This window comes from Camelus dromedarius, chromosome 2, assembly GCF_036321535.1.
Source record: "Camelus dromedarius isolate mCamDro1 chromosome 2, mCamDro1.pat, whole genome shotgun sequence".
NCBI classification, from domain to species: Eukaryota; Metazoa; Chordata; class Mammalia; order Artiodactyla; family Camelidae; genus Camelus; species Camelus dromedarius.
The window spans coordinates 62,135,949-62,156,099 of record NC_087437.1 but is presented as its reverse complement, the minus strand read 5'-3'; the positions used below and the strand labels follow the sequence as shown (position 1 = coordinate 62,156,099).

The 20,151-nt window shown below is 44.7% G+C and overlaps 1 protein-coding gene across 2 annotated transcripts in view; it reads right to left on the bottom strand.

The window, feature by feature from the left end:
- The window catches only part of SLC12A8 (solute carrier family 12 member 8), a 120,984-nt gene extending 101,192 nt beyond the window's left edge, over positions 1-19,792 (bottom strand). The window contains exons 1-2 of one of the 2 annotated variants that reach the window (XM_031454520.2): positions 19,598-19,792; positions 18,684-18,779 (exon numbers count right to left, since the gene is read on the bottom strand). In XM_031454520.2, the coding sequence (XP_031310380.1) occupies positions 18,684-18,725 (42 nt within the window). In that variant the 5' untranslated portion in view covers positions 18,726-18,779; positions 19,598-19,792. Of the gene's footprint in view, positions 1-18,683; positions 18,780-19,260; positions 19,392-19,597 lie in introns of those variants that run through there. The other variant, XM_031454510.2, reaches the window with a different exon arrangement.
- Between the last annotated feature and the right edge of the window lie 359 nt (positions 19,793-20,151).

The window sequence follows — 20,151 nt, the reverse complement described above, 5'->3', positions numbered from 1 at the left end:
GGCACATGGAAGTCAGCTCAGCAGCCATGGGAAGGGCCAGTGACAGGGGGCACCGGGAGCTGGGAGAACTCAGCTGTAAAACACTCTCGTCTCACTGTGCCCACAGGCCTGTGCACACACTGATTCCCATGCCCGTGTGCAGCGCAGACTAGTTGTTCGGCCCACTCGGTCCCTTTCCTCCTGGCCCCTTGGAGACTACATTTCCCAGCATCTTTACAGGTGGGCGTGGCCACATGACTGAGGTCCGGCCCCTGGACCGTGGGTGAGGGTGAGATGCTGGGCTCTAGCTCCGTGGCCATGCGCTCTGCCATCTTGCCTTTCAGTCTTCTGGTCCTGGTGGGAACAGCAGCTTCCAACAGTTACTGATCTTTGGGAAACCTTCCTTTACTTAGCTGTTTGCTCCCCTGGCCCTTCTAACACGTCTGTAAGGAATTCTGTGCACTGAATTCCCTCTGTTTAAAATACCTAGGGCAGTTTCCATTTTCCTCACGGAACCCTGGCTGATAGGGTGACCCCTAGCACCCTTACATCCATACCCCAGTATCCCCATGCATCATCTGGCGGTTGCCTAGAATTAAAGGCTAATAAGTGATGACACAGATGCCTTCCTCATTCTTCCAATTCAAAATAATAAAGGCACTTACAGAACACTCATACAGAAACTCTTTACTAAGAAGACTTAACCTTGTGGAAATACTAAAGTACTAAACTTAAAACAAGTACCACCCATCTGGAACCTGCTCCTGCACAGGTTTAGTAACTGATCAAAATTCAGACATCACTCAAGTCTCCCAATGGCCTCAAACCATCTCAGCAGTGATTAACGATTGTCACCTGGGGGTCGGGGAGGGTGGCAGCCAGCTAAGACCCACTGTGTGCAGTAAGGCTAGTTGCTGCGTGGATGTAATCTATAACCTCAGTGAGAAGGCAGAAAAGTCAAGGGACAGGGGAAATCTAAGTCCAGAGTCAGGGGCAGGGCTCTGCAACAGCTGAGAACAGTGGATGTGCCCATGATCTAGGACCAAGGCCAGAGGCCAACTATACTCTGTCAAAACCAAAAGAGAGGATGCCAGCTTATCCCCTTGTATTACCTACCCACAGACGAAAAAAGAGCTTCAAGAAGTCATCAGGGACATTAATGACATGCGGGACAGGTGGGCTGGGGGATTCCTTGGAGCCCCTGTCCGTCCCTGATGCCAGCTGGACCCCCTTTCATCTGAGTATATTTCTGTTCATCTGTCTTTCACAAACCACTAATGAGGAACCTGAAAGTCAACAAATGTGAGAACAGTGATCATGTCTCAGAGTGAAGTCTTTGCCAACCTATGCTTGTCCTTGAACAAACGGTACTGAGAGACGTTGTGGTGAATGTAAGATTGTTTCCAGGATCCTAATCTCAAAACTCAGGACCTGGCCCAACTTCCTGTCTCTGCCTGTGCTCACTTCCTACCATGGCTTGTTACAGGCCCATTATTTATTAGAAACAGTCATAACAATAGCAACTATCAGCAGCAACGAGTAATAATTTAGAGAGTGCTTTCAGCTTCCACATCAGTTCCCTCCTTTGATGCTCACATCACCCTGGGGAGGCAGGCAGGGAGAAGGGCCCTGTTTACCGCAGAGGAAAGAGAGCCCGGAAGGAGAGACACGGTCGCCCTAGGTCCACGGTTGGGGTTTGAATTCCCCCATCCAGACTGTAAAACCTGCACCACAGATTAGTTGCCCTTTTCTCTTCTAAATTTCAATCTTTCAGGCTCAGTTTCTAACATCTTGGACTTCACGTAGTTGTTAGTGCGTCTGCTTTACCCTGAAAACTCCTCTTTCATCCCAGCCTTTGTATTTCCACTGAAAAGGCTGTTTTGTTTATTTATTTATTTACCTAATGGTGCATGCAAAGCCTTTCACTCCCTGGACCTCACTGGACTAAATCAGCCTTAAATGCTCCATAGATGAAGACACTTTACCCTGAGAATGAAGGTATAAGTGGTATGAAACAGGTTTGGTGACTGCGTCATAACAGCTTATTTCAGGATGTTTAAAGGAGTGTGCCTCCCTTTCCTTACTAAGTGACAAAAGAACACAGCTAAGGCTTCCCAGAGCCTGCTCATCTGACACTGGCAGGAAGAGCCTGAGTTTGACCCAAGGTTGGGGCCTTGATGTTTCTAGCGAGACAGACATAAGCCAGTTAGAGAAAAGGAGGAAGGAACAAAAGCACCGAGCAAGGGGAAAAGGACGAGACAGGGAACCCTGGAATAAAATGCCAAACAGATGCCACTGAGATCCCAAGGGATCATTCCTGGCTCCCTGCAGACAGCCTGCCTCTGGGCATCAGCACAGAAGCACCAGCCTGGGGGCCTGTCCTTCTCCCCTCTCCCTAGTCCACCACACCCTCCCGCCTCCCCACTTACAGGAAGCCCCCAGCCTTTTGCACTGCGCCAGTGGTGACCCTGTAGCAGAGTACTGGCCAGACAGCTCAAACCAGCTGCCTTGCACAAGTGACTACTTGGTCCATGGCTGCTGCAGTTCTGACACCGCTTCCAGTGTGCGGCGGTTTTCCTGACACCAAGCAATTCTCTGACACCAACTGGGTGTCCTACAATTCAACTCAACCCTGACACTATCTACCCAGAGACAGTGTCAGATCCTGCACTCAAGGGCTCAGTCCTACCAAACTGCCCCTCAGACTCCAATCACAAGACCTTGGCTTCTGACCCACGGTCTATTGATTGGAGGTTCCAGTGACCCCCCCCTCCTTGGGTTCAATTAATTTGCCAAACTGGCTCACAGAACTCAGGAACGTTTTACTTCCATGCCGTCTCCCAGCCGGCATTCTCCCTTCATCTCCATGTGTTCACCAACCCAGACGCTCTTCAAACCCCCTTTTTGGGGTTTTTATGGATGCTTCATAGGCACAATTAATTAAATCACTGGTCACTGGTGACTGATTTAGCCTCCAGCCTCTCTCCCCTCCCTTAAAGATTCCAACCCTCTTATCACATGGTTAGTTCTCCTACAACCAGCCTCCATCCTTAGGTGATTCCAAAAGTTAATAAGAAACCCAGTTGTGGTTGAAAGGCATTTGTTATGAATATCAAGACAACTTATCACTTATCACTTAGGAAATTCCAAGGGTTTTAGGAGCTCTGTGCCAGGAACGGGATGAAAACCAGATATACACTTATTACAAATCACAGTATCACAACTGGCTACTCCCCAGCTCTGCTCTCTGTCAATCCCCCAGACAGGGCACCATAAACATCCTCAAGGGGCAGGTTCCTCTCTTTCCTGAGGACCTCAGCTTGGCAGGAACAACTTGGCAGGTTCTGGGGCACAGTGACTTGGAGCCTGGCCCCAGGCAATGACACCTGTGTGCTGCTCAATCCCCACCTCCCAGAACAAGGAGCCAGGCTCAGGTCCCTCAGAGCCCAGGGCTGCACCCCACACTGGACACGCCATGGCCACCTGTGGGTATTTTAGTTCAGAGACAGCAGTCATTCTCCGCGTTTGAGCAGGGTTCCTAGAAAGGCAGGGTGATCACACCTGAAACAGTCCAGAGTGGGAAACTCTTGGCTTCCTGTGTCCAGCAGGCTGAGCTGAGTAAGACAGTGAACAGCCCTGCCACGGGAGCTCAAAACAAAAAGCTCTGCCTTTTGTCTCAAACAGGCACCTCCCGCAGGCCACCCGCCAGCCCTTAGTGAACACATCTGAAATGTGAGACAATGCCTTTTCTCTCTTCTGGCAGCTGGAGGAAAAGACACTGGGTGAGAAACTCCACTTCTGCTCAGTCGGGTCAGGAGTGGGTCAAAGCAAGACGCGGCCTGCCCCTTCCTCCCAGACGGAGACTGGCTGTGCCTGGAGAATGCGCACATGCGCCAGCGGCTTGCTTTCCGAAAGCTAATTAATCACACATCAGAGAACAGCCCAGGTGCTGCTCAGCTGTGACCCAGGGCCAGAGCGGGCGCTGCGATCCTCTCCTCTGGCTCTGAACGGGCACCACAAGCTGGAGCTGAGCAGGGGGCCACCAGTGCCACCTGCATCCGACGCAGACAGCTACAGGCCTGCCTCCAGGGGGGATGCCCCGTTTAGATGAGATGATAACCTGAAAGCTTGTTGTAAGCATGGAGCACATTGGGCAGTTTTAAATGTGGGTGAGGATTTCTTCATGGAAATTGGGAGGAAAGGAAAGAAAAGAGGTCTTATTGACTGTGCATTTTCTATTTGCCTGGCTAACTCGTCCTTACATTCCAGGTGAGTCCTTGCTCTACAGCTCGGTCCCGAGAGCTGCCTCCCAGCCCCTGCCCAGTCCCAGCCTCGAGGCGGCCGGCTGTCCCTTCTGTATTGTACTAGGAGGCCGAGCGTGGGCACCCCATGAGTGCTCGGCCACCCCAGCTGAAGCTGGTCATGGAAACCGCACTACAGCAGAAGAGGCGAGGACCCGTGTGGAGTGGGCAAAGTCTGATTTCCCTGGAATCGAATCTGGGCAGCACCCTTGGTCAATATTGATTTAGCCATTCCTAGAAATGTGAGATCTTCATAGCTGTGTGGATCGCTTCTGCACAGAATGAGTTCGAGAGCCAGTGTCTACGTCACAGCAGTTCCCACACACTTGATTGGTGGCTTTTCCATCTCATGTGTCCTAATCCTGATCCAAGGCTGGGAATCTCCCAAGGCACAACCTGGTCTGACAACCACACAGGCCTAGGAGTGGCAAGACCCTCAGACACTATGAAAATGTGATGTTGCTGGGAGTCCCTGTTTGAGTTCTACCTCCCAGAATCACACAGATACTCATTCCCCCAGAGCAGCCACTTCTGCCCTCAGAACACACAGCCCAAAGATAAAACACTCTGGACACCTGGCACATCTCACAGATCACAAATTCCCGTAGCCTGTGGCCACCTAAACAAGAGCTTCCCCTGCCCTTCCCAGCCTCCTTGGCAAAAGGACAGAGACTTTCCTGCAGGACTGAGGCTGCCACTAAAAATTCTACCTCAGTTTAATGCCAGGAGGAGAAACTCAGACCCTAATGCCCTCCCCCAATAACAGGCAAACCAGCTAAAAATCAACTGCAAAAGATTTATTCTTCCAGATGCTCCGGTGGATCAGACAGTATTATACCCATTTAAGAACTCTATGTACTGACTAGTTTTCACTTTTGGAATCACATTAATGTTTTACATGCTCAAAATTAAACAAAATCAAATACAGTCAACAAGATGAGAGAGAAAAATTAAATGCAAAGAGAAACAAATTAACCTAATTGTATTTCTAATGAATAACATAATCACACTGAAGGTGGAAAAAAAGCTGCGCTGAGTAACTTTTGAACATAGTACTTTGACTATTGCTCTCAGTCTAAAGATAAAAAACTACAAACTAATAAATATTCTAGATAGAAAGTTTGCTTTGCAGGTGTAGGAGTTACCACTTCTGAATCTACTTTCCGTGAACTGTAGGACTGAGTAAATAAATATATTGATTGGGAGTCAAGCTTCTCACTGTTGGAAAAGGGAGTTACAACTAAGGAAAAAAGAAAGAACAGAATTCTTTCTTCTAACCCTGGAGTGATAAATTTGAATTAGAGGTATTAGTTTGAATTTAATATATAAAGTTATAGAGCTAGATAAATATAAATATACATATTCCTTCTCTCTGTCCACTTACAGGGTCTATAAGCCAAGACACCCCGGTAGTAATGAACATACCTAGCACCCAAATCTTGGTCTCTAAATACCATTTCTCACTCTAAGGAGCCAGAGCTCTTTGGAGAAATGGCTGATTCAGGGCTGGGACAGAGAAAGTACAAGATAAGCCTAGAATGTGCCAAAAAGTAAGTCTGTGCCCCTACAAATGATGAGGGTGTGTCATAAGGACATAGGAGCCAGCTTGAAGAGGCCCACTCTAGAACAGTTTGAGCATCAAAATCAATAATAATAGCATTAGAATACTCACGGAAAAAATAAGAATCTGAGCCCATACAGATATAAGTAAACGAATAAATTAAAATAAGCGGAAAGAGGGGAAATCCTTCTTCAGAGTAGAAGACCAACTAATGTACGTAGAAGAAATAATGGTGTTAGAAGATCACCGTTTTGCAGTCATCACAGCAATAACTGATTCTGCCAAGAGTCATCAATGGATGCTAAAGCTAGTGGGTAAAAGATGAGGAACAGGGTATTTCCCTAGTCTCAAAATACCCCCCTCAAATTATTTATTAATTACAAAGGGAAAATTAGTAACTTTAGAGTGGACTACTCTAGTGGGCACCACCTTAAGTAAGTAACCAAAGTTAACATTACTAATAATGGGACGAGTGAAAAAACTGTACTTCCTGATACAATGCCTGGGAAAAAACACAATTATCATCCTATGGGCTCCTGCCAAAAATGCAAAACCCAAATCTAATCATGAGGCATCATGTTCCAAACTGAGCGACATTCTACAAAATAACTGGCCCGTGTTCTGCGAAAAATGTCAAGGTCACGAAAGACAAAGAAAGGCTAAGGAACTGTTCCAGATTAAATGAGACTAAAGAGGCGTGACAACTAAATGCACTGTATTGATGCTGGACTGGACCCTGGGCTGCGGGAGAAAGCTATAGGATAGTAGCGGGATAACTGGCAAATGTGGAATGTGAACCTGGATGAGATAATAGGATTCATCAATGTTCCATGTGTCGCTCTTGATAAATATGCTGTGGCTAGATAAAAGTCCTGTTCTTAGGAAGCAGACACTGAAGTATTTATGGGTAAGGGGACGTGATGTCTACAAATTACTTTCAAATGGTTTGGGAAACTGTATACAGAATATAATACGTATTAAATCTATGGAATAGAAAGGGAGAGAGCACATGCACAGATAATGAAGCAGAAGGAGAAAATGTTAGCTGGTAAATCTGAGTCAAATATATGAGGGTTCTTTGTACTACTGCAACTTTCTCTAAGTGTGAAATGCTATCAAAATTTCAAAAGTTTAAAAATAAATACATAATGACTGCAATAAAAGCAATTAAAAAAATAGCCCAGACATATTTTTAAAATAGCTCACTCACTCTTGTACCCCTAGTGCCCAATATGGAACAGGTACTTACTAAATGTGTTGGTTGAACGAATGAGTGAATGAATAAAATGTGCTTTAGAAAGTGACATTAGACACCTGTTTTAAGGTAGCAGACAGAATATTCACTTTCCTATCTTCCAAATGGCCATGAAAAGGACAGGCAAGATGTAATTTTTTAAGTATGAAACTATAACTTTAACTAGAAAAGGAAAAAAACAAGTGCTACCAGAAGATCAGACATTTGGAGACATTCCTGCAGATGGACTTGAAGGGGCAAAAAAAAAAAAAAAACAAGTGACAGAGCAGCCCAGGGCAGCCAAGAGCAGAGAAGTCTTCTAAGACTCCTGAGAAGTTCCAAGTTCAGAGTGAGCCAATGCTAGGAGCAGACATGGGCCAGGGCACTCACTGGGCATAACCTTATCCTGGAGGCTTTATGGAGATGGAAGTAAGACACATGGCATTTATAGCATAAAAGACTGGAGGGCAGAGCCAGTAAATGGCCCTATATGATTGCCAGGTTCCTACATTTTACATTAAAGTGGTACAGTATTAACTCTAAATCAACTGTGAAAATTTTTAATGTATATTTAATCCCTAGAGCAGCCATTCTCAAACTTTTTGAACTCCAGACCCATTTACATCCTTAAAAATTATTGAGGACCCCAAAGAACTTGTTTATGTGTGTTGTAACTATCAATACTTGCCATACTAGAAATTTAAAGGGAAATATTTAAAAATATTTATTAATCAAACATAATAATAAGCCCATTATCTGTTAAAATAAGTAACATGTGTGCATGAAAAATAACTACTTTCCCAAACAAAAACGTTTAGTGAAAAGAGAGCCTTGTTATACAATTTGCAAATCATTTTAATGTCTGGCCTGATAGAAGACAGCTGGATTCTCATATCTACTTCTGCATCCAATCTGTTGTAAAATGTTGTTTCTGAAGTATATGAAAACAATCTGGCCTCCCCTCCTTCTATAGTTAGACAAGGGAAGAGTAATCCATATATGAAAAAAATTCTTGCGACTCAAAAGATAAGAGAATCGTACCCCCCCCCCAAAAAAGTGACATGGAATATAAGAAACAACAGTAGCTGTGTATGAACCGAAAGAATTAAAGGAAACTTGAAGCCACAAAGTTTTAATAACTTATAATTGTATTTTCTTCTCAATGAGCCTCAGTTAAACACACATATATGCATCTTACTCCTATAAATGCTATTTATAGATTCAAAATTTTTATTAACCAACTATAATAAATACGGAAATGTTCATTACAATTACAGAAAAATAAATTTTATAAACCTTGACAATGGAAAAATAACCCAACTAACAAGAAATTAGAAATGAAATGAGAAATGGAAGAAACAGTAAATGCGCCAATGCCCTCTTTCTTCACATCAGGAAGCAATAAGTAAACTGATAATAAATTGAGAACTTAGTCAAGAAATAGAGGTATAAATAAATTATTTAAAGTTACACTGATAATCACTTGGGAAAATGAAAACCAGAAACCATTAGCAACTGTCGCTGGGGAATGGCAGCAAAGGAAGAGAGGAAGAAGGCTTTTAATTTTATATCGTTTTCTACTGTTTAAAAAAATTTTTTTCACTGCATGCATGTAGTAATTCTCTGATAAAAATACTAACTTATTTTTTTGTTTAAAGAAAAATTTATTACATAATTAGAAATATTTGAAAAATAAAATGCTGACTTCGAGTTAGTCCTTAATTTATAACTCAACTTCATTTTATGCAGTGGATGAATTCACCAAACAATGCCTGTGATTTGAATCACATGTTTTAAAATGTATTGGATATACAGTCTACTTAAATATAGTGAAGAAACCTTTGGTAAAATTAATGTCCATAAAATTTGTGTGTTTTTTTAATTAGAATTTGCTTTTGCTATGTGTTGTTCTTTGCTGATAATTGCCTAATATAAAAAAGGAAAGTTACTAAAAATGAGTTACAGCTTTCTTTTTTAAGTTTTGCAAACACTGGGATTTGCAATAGAGCAAATTTATCACCTGGATCAGACATACCTAGTTTTGGTGAAGTGAGGGCTGCAAGGCCACCATGGCTCAAGTTCATCAGTAAGCACCTGAGTCCTGTAACTGCTGACAGGGACTGTGGGTGTGACTTACAAGCTATCTGCAGATTGGAAAAAGAATGTCACAGAATTTTTTACACAGATCAGTGGTTTTTAACTCCACGATATTTTCTCTTTCTTTATAACCGTTCATGTAAAGAAAAAAACACTCACACACCAAAACAAAAACAAATGAAAGGTACTTTCCTCCTGAGGCAGAGTAATGACAACAATGTCCTACTAGATAGGTACCCAAGCCAGAACTGGTACTGACTCTGAAGACCGCTCATGCCAAGCTGTTCTGAAGCACACCACCCTCACTACCTCCACCGCCAGCCTTGTTTTTTTCTGTATATATGTATTTTTTATTGCAGTATAGTCAGTTTACAATGTTGTGCCAATTTCTGATGTAACACAGTCTTTTGATTACAGTACTTAACTCAGAAGGAAAGAAAAAAAAATTTTTTAATCAGATTACATTATACTTGATCACAATTAAAGAGCAAAAAAAATACTGAATTATACTCAGGTATGCGTATTTCTTTAAATTTTCCTACAATTATTTGATATTGTTCTATGATTATAGATCTATCTGGTGTTTAAACTATTATCCTGAAGAGATATATTTTGGTCAGAGAAAGTACAAAATGAATGAAAAAACAAACTGAAACTCAGTTATCCACCCCTATGGGAAGCCAGATTGTTCCATCAGGCCAGACCAGAGTGGCTCCTTACTCAAATTACAAGAATAGTACTTCAGAGTCATCAGCATAGCCACCTAGGATTCTCCTTGCAAACCCCAAACTATTAAACAATGGCAAGAGCTGCATTTTTTCTACACCTGGCCATGGATGAAATGTACCCTAAGGCTCCCAGGTTCCAGGACCGTAATCTCTTTTTTTCTGACACCTCCAGAAGGTGGTTCTATCCAGGTACCACTGGTGTTTCACAGTGAAGCTAATTCTTAAGCCTGAACACCTTTCACTTGCATTGAGCCCCTCCCAAAGATTACAACTAATTTTGTATTTGTAATTTGTACCCTTTTTACCAAAGAGAAGCCCTAAGAGTTGTACAAGCTTTCTGCTCTACAGAAACTGGGAGGGAAATAGGAGACATGGCTCCAGGAACTCCAGATGTGAGCCCGTCTCTTCCACCCCACCCCTCTGGACCCCAGTTTCCTTATCCTTAAGAGGGGCTAACAAGATGGTCTTGTCCTAGGTTCTCTTTCCTTTTCTCCTCAGGTGCATTCATTTCTCTATATTCTAACAAAGCAATATGCTGTTATCTAGCGTGGGGCTGCCAAGGCTCACTGTACATATTGCCTTTTAAAAGATGCTAAAACAGGCCTGAAAAAAAATGCATAGCAAAAAAACAAGTTGGCTCGTAATTGTACACTGGCTAATGAGGACACAGAAAATAAGAGCAAAGCTTTCACAATGAAGCCTGGCCCCAGTGCTGAAAATTATATTATAACCAAAAGATTGGATGCATTAAATCAACCTAGAGCTATATTATGGGGTCATGGGCTCATGGGTTCGTTCCTGCCTGGCTGGGAAACACCATTTGCATCTGTCTTTGGGCAAGTCATTCTAACTCTCTGGGCTTGTTTATTTTGACAAGCTAAGCATGAGGACAGGGCCAGATCTTTAAGGATCCCTCTGTCTCTTAACACGTTTGCTTCCTTCTGTCTCTCTTGCTGGTGCTACCACATGCTCACCAGTGCCCCACAACTCGACCAGACTCTCTTTCTTACCCTTACCATGCCAAGCGAACCTAGGTAAGATACTGAATGGAGGAGGAGACAGGGAGAGAGCAAAGGAGAGGACAGAGAAGGGAAAGAGGGCAGGAAGTCTGGCAGTGCTGGGTCGTGGTGCAGGATCAGAGGCGGCTCGCACCGGGGCTCACATGTGGGCCGGATGCTGCGGCTCCGGTGGGCACCTCTTCCCTGGCTCTGCAGCGGGGTTTTTTCTCAGTGATTAGCTCAGACCAGCCAGACTTTAGCCCCCAGACTTCCTAGGAAAGAGTCCTCACAGACCCACTCCTGCTGGAGCTCAAGCCTCCAGCTGGATGAAGAAGAAGGAATATAAGTTCCTCGCACAAGCTAACCTGTGGCTGTTGGTGACCCGTTCTCAGGCCAGGGCATGACACAGCTTCCCTTTAAGTTTCTCTGGAGAGCATCCAACTCTTGGAGAAGGAGGGCTGCTCATCAGATTAGTTGCAGCTATCCCTTATTCCACAGAAATTAAGAGATTTCTGTTTTGGTATCTCCAGCACTAGCTGGAGATCCCGACAAGAAGAGCACTTGGTAAACAGCAGGTAAGCTGAGCTGCATATGCCCCTTGCTGAGAGCGCTGGACCCCGCTGGACTTCAGCCCTCACACACTTGCCATCTCTCCCTGTCTCCGAGACTCGTTTTCTCCCGCCACTTCCTCTTCCTGACACACTGTGTCTGTTAGAGTCCTCTCTATCCTGTGATTGGTGGACACAAGCATGGACTCGAAGGCTGTTAGCCTCCCTCTGGCACCAGCTGCTCCTTAGCTTTCCAGCTCCATGTTTCACAAATAGCCTCCTCGACCGGGTTTCACTGTGAAATGCGCTTCATCCAATCACCAAACACGCCCTGTATTTAGTGCTCACCATGTGACAGGCACTGGGCCAGATCCTTCTGCATATGGCATAAGAACCCTGAAAATCAGGTACATTCACTCCATCTAGCAGTTGTGGAAACAGACCACAAGCCCTTGAGTAACTTGCCCAAGGGCTCAGCCCATCTAGTGGCACAGTCAGAATTTGGAACCCAGATTCCCAGGGTCAAGTCCACCACCAAACTACACCTCACATCAATGACGCGCCTGGGAACAGAGGCTCATCAAACAAGACTCACACCTCCACAAGTTCAGTAGGTCCTCAAATACATGCACAAGCACATGCACATGCACACGCACACGCACACACACACACACACTCCCAAACCACTCCAGACCCATCTAGGCCTAGAAAGCACCCCATCTTCCTCAGTGAACTGCCCACCCCACAGAATGTCCACACTCTGGATTTGACCAATGGAATCATTCTGGATTTGGGACACCTGCCTTAGGTCATCTAACTGCCTTTGCTGTGCTGAGTCAAGCATCTATTTGCCAACTGAACCCTCTGATCATTCATATCCCTACCTCATGGACCAAATACATACTCTGCACCTTAGCTTTATTATTAGCCAACATGTACAGAATGCTTACTATGAACCAAGCACTGTACTGAATGTTTACATGAATCATCTCTGTCAACCTTCATAATTCTCTAGGGTGGGTTCTATTACTGTATCCCCTTTACAGGTGAGGATACAAAGGCTTAGCCAGGTTAAGTAACTTGCCCCAAGTCACAAAGGGACAGAGCCACTACTTGAACCCTGGCAGCACCATTAACCCTCAGATCTACAGCCTCTTCTCAGCTGGCCCCCTTATTACTGACCAACACACACACAGCTACCCCACTGGGTCCTGAAACAGTAAAGCCAAACCAAGCATCCATTCATTCACCATTCCACCTAACTCACAAGCATCCCTCCTCCTGCCAGATCTCCTGAGAACCACTTTCCAATCACAGTAGCCAAGAGAAGAACAGATCTGAACTGAAGGGTTTAGGGTAACACCCAGCCTGTCTTCCCGCTGGGCACTGCCTTCTTGGACAGTGTTCTTCAGGCTCCAAAGCTCTTAGCAGAAGTCCTGACTCCCAAAACTGGAGTGAAGGGAGAAAAAGGTTTATGGGAAACTTCTGGAGGACCAGCCACTTCAGTCATGTCAGCCATCCAGGCTGCAACCTGGTCCCACACAGGCTTTGCTCAGGCCAGAGGCACAGAGCAGAAAGGATTAAAGGCAACAACTATGTCTTGGTTCAAAGTGCCTCCGTCTTTCACCTGTCAACCAAAATAATCAAATCTACTTCAGAATGTTATGAAGATTAGGACAATGCATGTTAAATGTTCAGCACATAAGAAATGCCCACCAGTTGTTAGTTATTATCATTTTCTTACCCTCTCAGCCTGGGATGTGCTTCCCGACTTTACCACTGATGGTAAAGACCTAATGCACATAGCAGCTCCCTCAGTCCCTAGCCAGGTGAGTTCAGTTTAGCAGAACAAGCACTGACTGAGCATCTTCCATATGCTGAGCACTAATGGCAGGTATTGAGAACACAGAAATGATAAGACATGCCCCTGAACTTGAGAGGTTCACAGGCCTAAGGAAGACAGGAAAGAAACAGCTCACTTCAAGGCCACACAGTAAACGCAGTGACAGAGATGTGGGAGCGGGGAAAGCTAGTCAGATCATGGAGGCTGTGGCTGCCAAGGTAAGTTTGAACTGACTTCTGAAGGCAGTGAGAAACCATTGAAAAGCTTTAAGCAAAGGAGTCAATGCACAGATTTACGCTTTAAAAACAGATCACTCTTAGCAGAAGGAAGGAAATAATAAAAATCAGGGAGGAAATAAATACAATAGAGATTTAAAAAATAAAAAATAAATCAAATCAAAAGCTCGTTTTTTGAAAGAGTAAATAAAATCGACAAACCACTGGCCAAACTCACAAAGAAGAAAAGAGAGAGCACAAATAAACAAAATAAGAAAGGAAAATGGAGAAATTACAACAAATAACATAGAAATATAGAATCTCATATGAGAATATTATGAAAAACCATATGGAAGCAAAATGGATAACCAAGAGGAGATGGACAAGTTTCTGGAAACATACAGTCCACCAAGACTGAATCAAGAAGAAACTGACCACTTGAACAAATCGATCACTAGAAATGAAATCGAATTAGCAATAAAAAAAAAAACCTCCCTACAAATAAAAGTCCAGGACCAGACGGCTTCACCAGGGAATTCTACCAAACATACAAAGAAGAACTCACACCAGTCCTTTTCAAACTCTTCCGGAAGATTGAAAAGGAGGGAATACTCCCAAACTCATTCTATGAAGCCACCATCACCCTGAGACCAAAACCAGGCAAAGACACTACCAAAAAAGAGAATTACAGACCAATATCACTGATGAACATAGATGCAAAAATCCTTACCAAAATATTAGCAAATAGAATCCAACAGCACATAAAAAGATAGTTCATCATGATCAAGTGGGGTTCATCCCAGGGACACAAGGGTGGTTCAACATACAGAAATCAATCAATGTAATACATCACATCCACAAGAGAAAGGACAAAAACCACATGATCATCTCAATAGATGCAGAAAAAGCATTTGATAAAATTCAACACCCATTTATGATAAAAATTCTCACCAAAGTGGGTATAGAGGGAACATATCTCAACATAATAAAAGCTACATATGACAAACCTACAGCTAGCATAGCACTCAACGGTGAAAAACTCAAAAGCTTCCCACTAAAATCTGGGACAAGACAAGGATGCCCACTATCACCACTCCTATTCAAAATAGTCTTGGAAGTCCTAGCCACAGCAATCAAGCAAGAGAGAGAAAGAAAAGGGATCCAAATTGGAAACGAAGAGGTAAAATTGTCACTATATGCAGATGACATGATACTATATATAGAAAACCCTAAAAGGTCCACACAAAAACTACTAGAAATAATCGAAGAATTCAGCAAGGTAGCAGGTTACAAGATTAACATACAAAAAAAAAGTTGCATTTCTTTACATTAACAATGAATCAACAGGAAAAGAAAGTAAAGAAACAATCCCCTTTAAAATAACACCCAAAATAATAAAATACCTAGGAATAAATCTAACCAAGGAGGTGAAAGACTTATACACAGAGAATTATAAACCACTGACGAAGGAAATAAAGAAGACTTAAAAAAATGGAAAGATACCCCATGCTCCTGGATTGGAAGAATCAATATTGTTAAAATGGTCATACTGCCCGAGGCACTCTACATATTTAACACAATCCCTATCAAATTACCCAGGACCTATTTCATAGAACTAGAACAAATCATAATAAAATTTATATGGGATCACAAAATACCCAGAATTGCCAAAGCATTACTGAAGAAAAAGAAAGAGGCTAGAGGAATAACCCTCCCAGACTTCAGACAATACTACAGAGATACAGTCATCAAGACAGCATGGTATTGGTACAAAAACAGACAAAGGGACCAATGGAACAGAACAGAGAGCCCAGAAATGAACCCACAAACTTTTGGTCAACTAATCTTTGACAAAAGAGGCAAAAGCACACAATGGAATAAAGACAGTCTCCTCAGCAAATGGTGTTGGGAAAACTGGACAGCAGCATGAAATCAGTGAAGCTAGAACACTCCCTTACACCATACACAAAAATAAACTCAAAATGGATCAAAGACTTAAACATAAGACAAGATGCAATAAACCTCCTAGAAGAAAACATAGGCAAAACATTATCTCACATACATTTCAAAAATGTTCTCCTAGGGCAGTCTATCCAAGCAATAGGAATAAAAGCAAGAATAAACAAATGTGACCTAATTAAACTTACAAGCTTCTGCACAGCAAAGGAAACCATAAGCAAAATAAAATGACAACCTACAGAATGGGAGAAAATTTTTGCAGAAGATGAAACTGAAAAAGGCTTGATCTCCAGAATATATAAGCAGCTCATAGAACTTAATAAGAAAAAAACAAACAACCCAATCCAAAAATGGGCAAAAGAACTAAACAAGCAATTCTCCAAGGAATAAATACAAATGATCAATAGGCACATGAAAAAATGCTCAATATCACTAATTATCAGAGAAATGCAAATCAAAACTACAGTGAGGTATCACCTCACACCAGTCAGAATGGCCATCATTCAAAAGTCCACAAATGACAAATGCTAGGGAGACTGTGGAGAAAAGGGAACCCTCCTACACTGCTGGTGGGAATGCAGTTTGGTGCAGTCACTGTGGAAAACAGTATACAGACTCTTCAAAAAACTATGAATAGACGTGTCTTATGACCCAGGAATCTCGCTCCTGGGCATATATCCAGAAGGAACCCTACTTGAAAAAGACACCTGCACCTTAATGTTCATAGAAGCACTATTTACAATAGCAAAGGCATGGAAACAGCCTATATGTCCATTGATAGATGACTGGATAAAGAAGAAGTGGTATATTTATACAATGGAATACTATTCAGCCATAAAAATGACAACAGAATGCCATTTGCAGCCACATGGATGTCCCTGGAGAATGTCATTCTAAGTGAAGTAAGCCAGAAAGAGAAAGAAAAATACCATGAGATTGCTCATGTGTGGAATCTAAAAAAAAAAAAAAAAGAAAGAAAAAGACAAAAGAACATAAATACAAAACAGAAACAGACTCACAGACATAGAATACAAACTTGTGGTTGCCAAGGGGGCGGGGGGTGGGAAGGGACAGACTGGGAGTTCAAAATTTGTAAATACTGACAGGCATGTATAGCCCAGGGAAATACATACAAGATCTTGTGGTAGCTCACAGTGAAAAAGAATGCGACAATGAATATATGTAAGTTCATGTATAACTGAAAAATTGTCCTCTACACTGGAAATTGACACAACACTGTAAACTGACTATAACTCAATTAAAAAAAAAACTGATCACTTTAGTAGAAAGCAGTTAGGAAGATATGAATAATCCAATCAAGAAATGACACCTTGGACAAGACAGTGCAAGGGAGACAGAGAAAAAGGGATGGATTTCAAAGATGCTAGATAATGAACACCAAAGGCCTTGACACTGTCTAATCCCTCAGTGTTCGGAGATTGAGGGAGAGGGAGAGGGAGGTGACATAGAGGCATTTACATCCACCATTTAAAAAATCAACTCTCTCTTACGGCACTCAGGGCAATTTAACTTGCACTGTGGTCATCTGCTTCTTGTTCATTTGGTTAGTCAACTAGCATTTACTGTCCGCTTAAATGCCAGGCCCTGCCTCAGGTGCCAATGACAAAGCAGCTGAGAGAGAAGTTCAGCAAAGACCAGCAAAGGGGAAAGATATGAGCACAGAGCCTGGGGAATGCTGACCTTTGGCCGGAAGGTGGGGCACAAAGAGGAAGATACAGGGGACCAGGCTCAAAACTCAGCCTGGGTCAGACTGTGCAGGACCCAAGCTAAGGAGTTTGAACTCTGGGTGGACACAGGGAGCCACTGAAGGTTTTAAACAGAGGAGAGAGGATCCCAGCTGAGCCTTAATGGATCCCTCTCACAGAGTTGAACCAAGAATTGTCTTGTCTCTCTTTTTGGAATCGCTGGAGACAAGGGCCTCATGTTTTCCATCTGGGTATCTTGTTTCATGCTTAACACAGCACCCGTTCTTTAGCAAGTAGTCCACAAGTGTCTGTTAGGTGCACAAACACTCAGGTATGCATCCAAAGAAAATGCATGGCAAGTATGTAGAGAGACTGGTTAAGCTAAATAAAGTGGAAGACTTCTGACACATCAAGGTCTTTCCAAGGTTCCTCGACCACACTAAAAACATGGCCACGTGCCTTTTTGCCTAGGAGCGAACAGCTGTGGCTAAGAGTTCTGAAATATCTTTGAGGAGCTATTCCAAGTCTCTGAGCACCCATTCCTAAAGCAGCTTGAATACTTCCAGGGCTGGGTGTAAGGAGCTCAGGACAGGATGCAGGATACAGCTCTGGGCCTGCCAGGGTGAAGGGGAGCGACAGCGATACCTTTTGCTGAGCACTGGCCACCTGCCAGCCATCCTGCTGTGTTTTTCATGTGTACCTGTGCACATGAAGAGGCGGTAACTAGCCAGTTTGGATTCCCCCACCCCAACCTTGAACCCCATCTGCCTCACCAGCCTCTGTCCTTTGGCTCAAAACCTCCAGGTTTGGGACCCTGCTCTCTTGCTATTGTGTAAGGCCATGAGTTGATTCTCTCCCCTCTTGGGGGACTCATTCCCCCTGTTATAATGCCAGGGGACCCTCCTGCCCCTCTCTACAAAGATGAGAAAAATGCAAGGGACAGTGAAAACTTCAAGGCTGAGCGATCATTATACAGCCAAGACCCTGGGTGCAAGTAGCTTCCTGATAAACATCCAAGTATGGTTTGTTTGCTTTTAAGGGTTTAACTCTCTGTTTCTAGGGACAGCCACTTCAGTTCCATACCTACACTGAATATTTACTATAACTAATCATCAACAGGGAGAGGATAAAGAAAAAGAAAAACGAAAACCTGCAGACATCAGGGAATCCAGAAATCTATTTGGCTTCAGCATACATGAGTTTTTCAGAAATAAATTTACCTTCTTACATTGGTTTGATTCAATATTAAAGAGTTGATATTATCTGAGTCCTCTGTTCATGGAAACCCTCCATGGGTTGGGGGAGGAGTGTCCAGGATTCAAAATCCACTACAAATACCAGAGACGTTTTTGCACACAGATGGTTAAGAGTTGACTGCAATATTTTCTCAATTAAGCTGGAATACCAAAATAAACTTCTGAGACCATTACTTTTAAAGTGCACTGTAATGTTTCCATTCAGCTTCCTGTCTGGTGACCCTATACTCACAGACCCCCCACACCACCCAGGCCTACCTGCTGGGCTGCCTCGAGGAAGAGTTCCTGCACTTGAGACATCTGGGCCGTTCTGGTAGAAATGGGGGTCCTGGTGGTCTGGGTGGGGAGACCCCTCTGGAAGGTAAACACCATCCTTGGTCAGGCTGACTCCTCCTTCCCTCTATCCTTATTGCCCATCCTTCCTCTAAATCAGACAAGGCCCTGGCTAAGGAAGGGACCTTGTTCTGCCTCATCTGGAAACATCCCCTTCCCTCTTTGGTACCCCAACAGAGCCCACTCATCCTTCAGAGCCTCCCTCTACTCAAATTTTGCTGTCCTTTTAAAGCCACAGCTGCCCCCAGTTCTCTTTCTTCCCCGAGCTCCTTCAATATGGAGGTCAGAGCCAATGGCCCAGCCCTTGAGGACACAGTTTTACACTCCTCTCCTTCCTTGTGAACCCAGTGGTCCAGGGCAAGAGCACCATCATCTCACTAGAACTGGTTGCACGTGGTGAAAGGACCCCGAGATTTACCGAGACCCGCTCCGGAGCCAGAGCCCCGACCCCTGGAGTCTGGGTCAGAGCTGGGACCTGTATCCCTGCGGTACCCCGACTTACGCGAACCCCAGACAGCGCAGCGCACGCCCCCTCCAGCCTAGGCGCCGCCAGTACCAAGCTCTCAGGAATCTTGGGCCGGGCGGAGGCGGGTGTCTGCTTGGCCGTATGCAGACGTGCCAGGTGAGGACGAGGGGGCCTACCTGAGCAGGGGGCCCAAGGTGACCCAAGTGCCCCCAGGACTACAGGACAGAGCTCCCGGCAGGAAAGCAGCCGCCCCTAGACCACCGCGCGCACTCCCCACCCACCAGCCGCTCGGCGTCCGCCCGCACCAGTTCCCGGCACGCCAGCACCTAGCGCGGGGCCCGCCCAGTCCCCGCCCCACCGCCACGTGGCTGACCAGGTGTTCGCAGCGCGGGGCCCAGCTGTCCCGCTGACAAGGCGTCCCGCCCGGGCACGGGCACCCGGGCCACGAGTCTCGGGTCCAGGTGGAGAAGGAGGGGGCCGCGGAGACTTCCCTTCCCCGAGGACGGTGCCCGCACACTCCCAGCCGCCCAGGAGGGCTCCCAGAATAAGGGAACCGCAATCTCGACCCGGGTGGGGAGCGACTGGGCAGGGACTGGCGGGTGGGGAGGTTAGGGGGAGGTCCCGCAAGCTCTCAGACTCGACCAGCCACTGCCGCCGCCGCCCTCGACAACTCGTTCAACGCACCCAGCCGAGGTGTCCAGCCCTGGGGTTAGGGGGACAAACAGGACGCGAACCTACTCACTGCAGCTCCTTTTAAGGACCTGCGTATCACACTGCACACAAGAGTGAGAAAGGCTGGAGGGGTGGAGGAGCCCGCGTCTCCCACTGGTCCGCAGCCCCCTGCGCAGGTGCAAAAGCGTCTGGACAAGAGACAGACAGCGCTCCAGGGATCCTAGAGTGCAGCGGCTACTCCAGCAGGTGACCCTC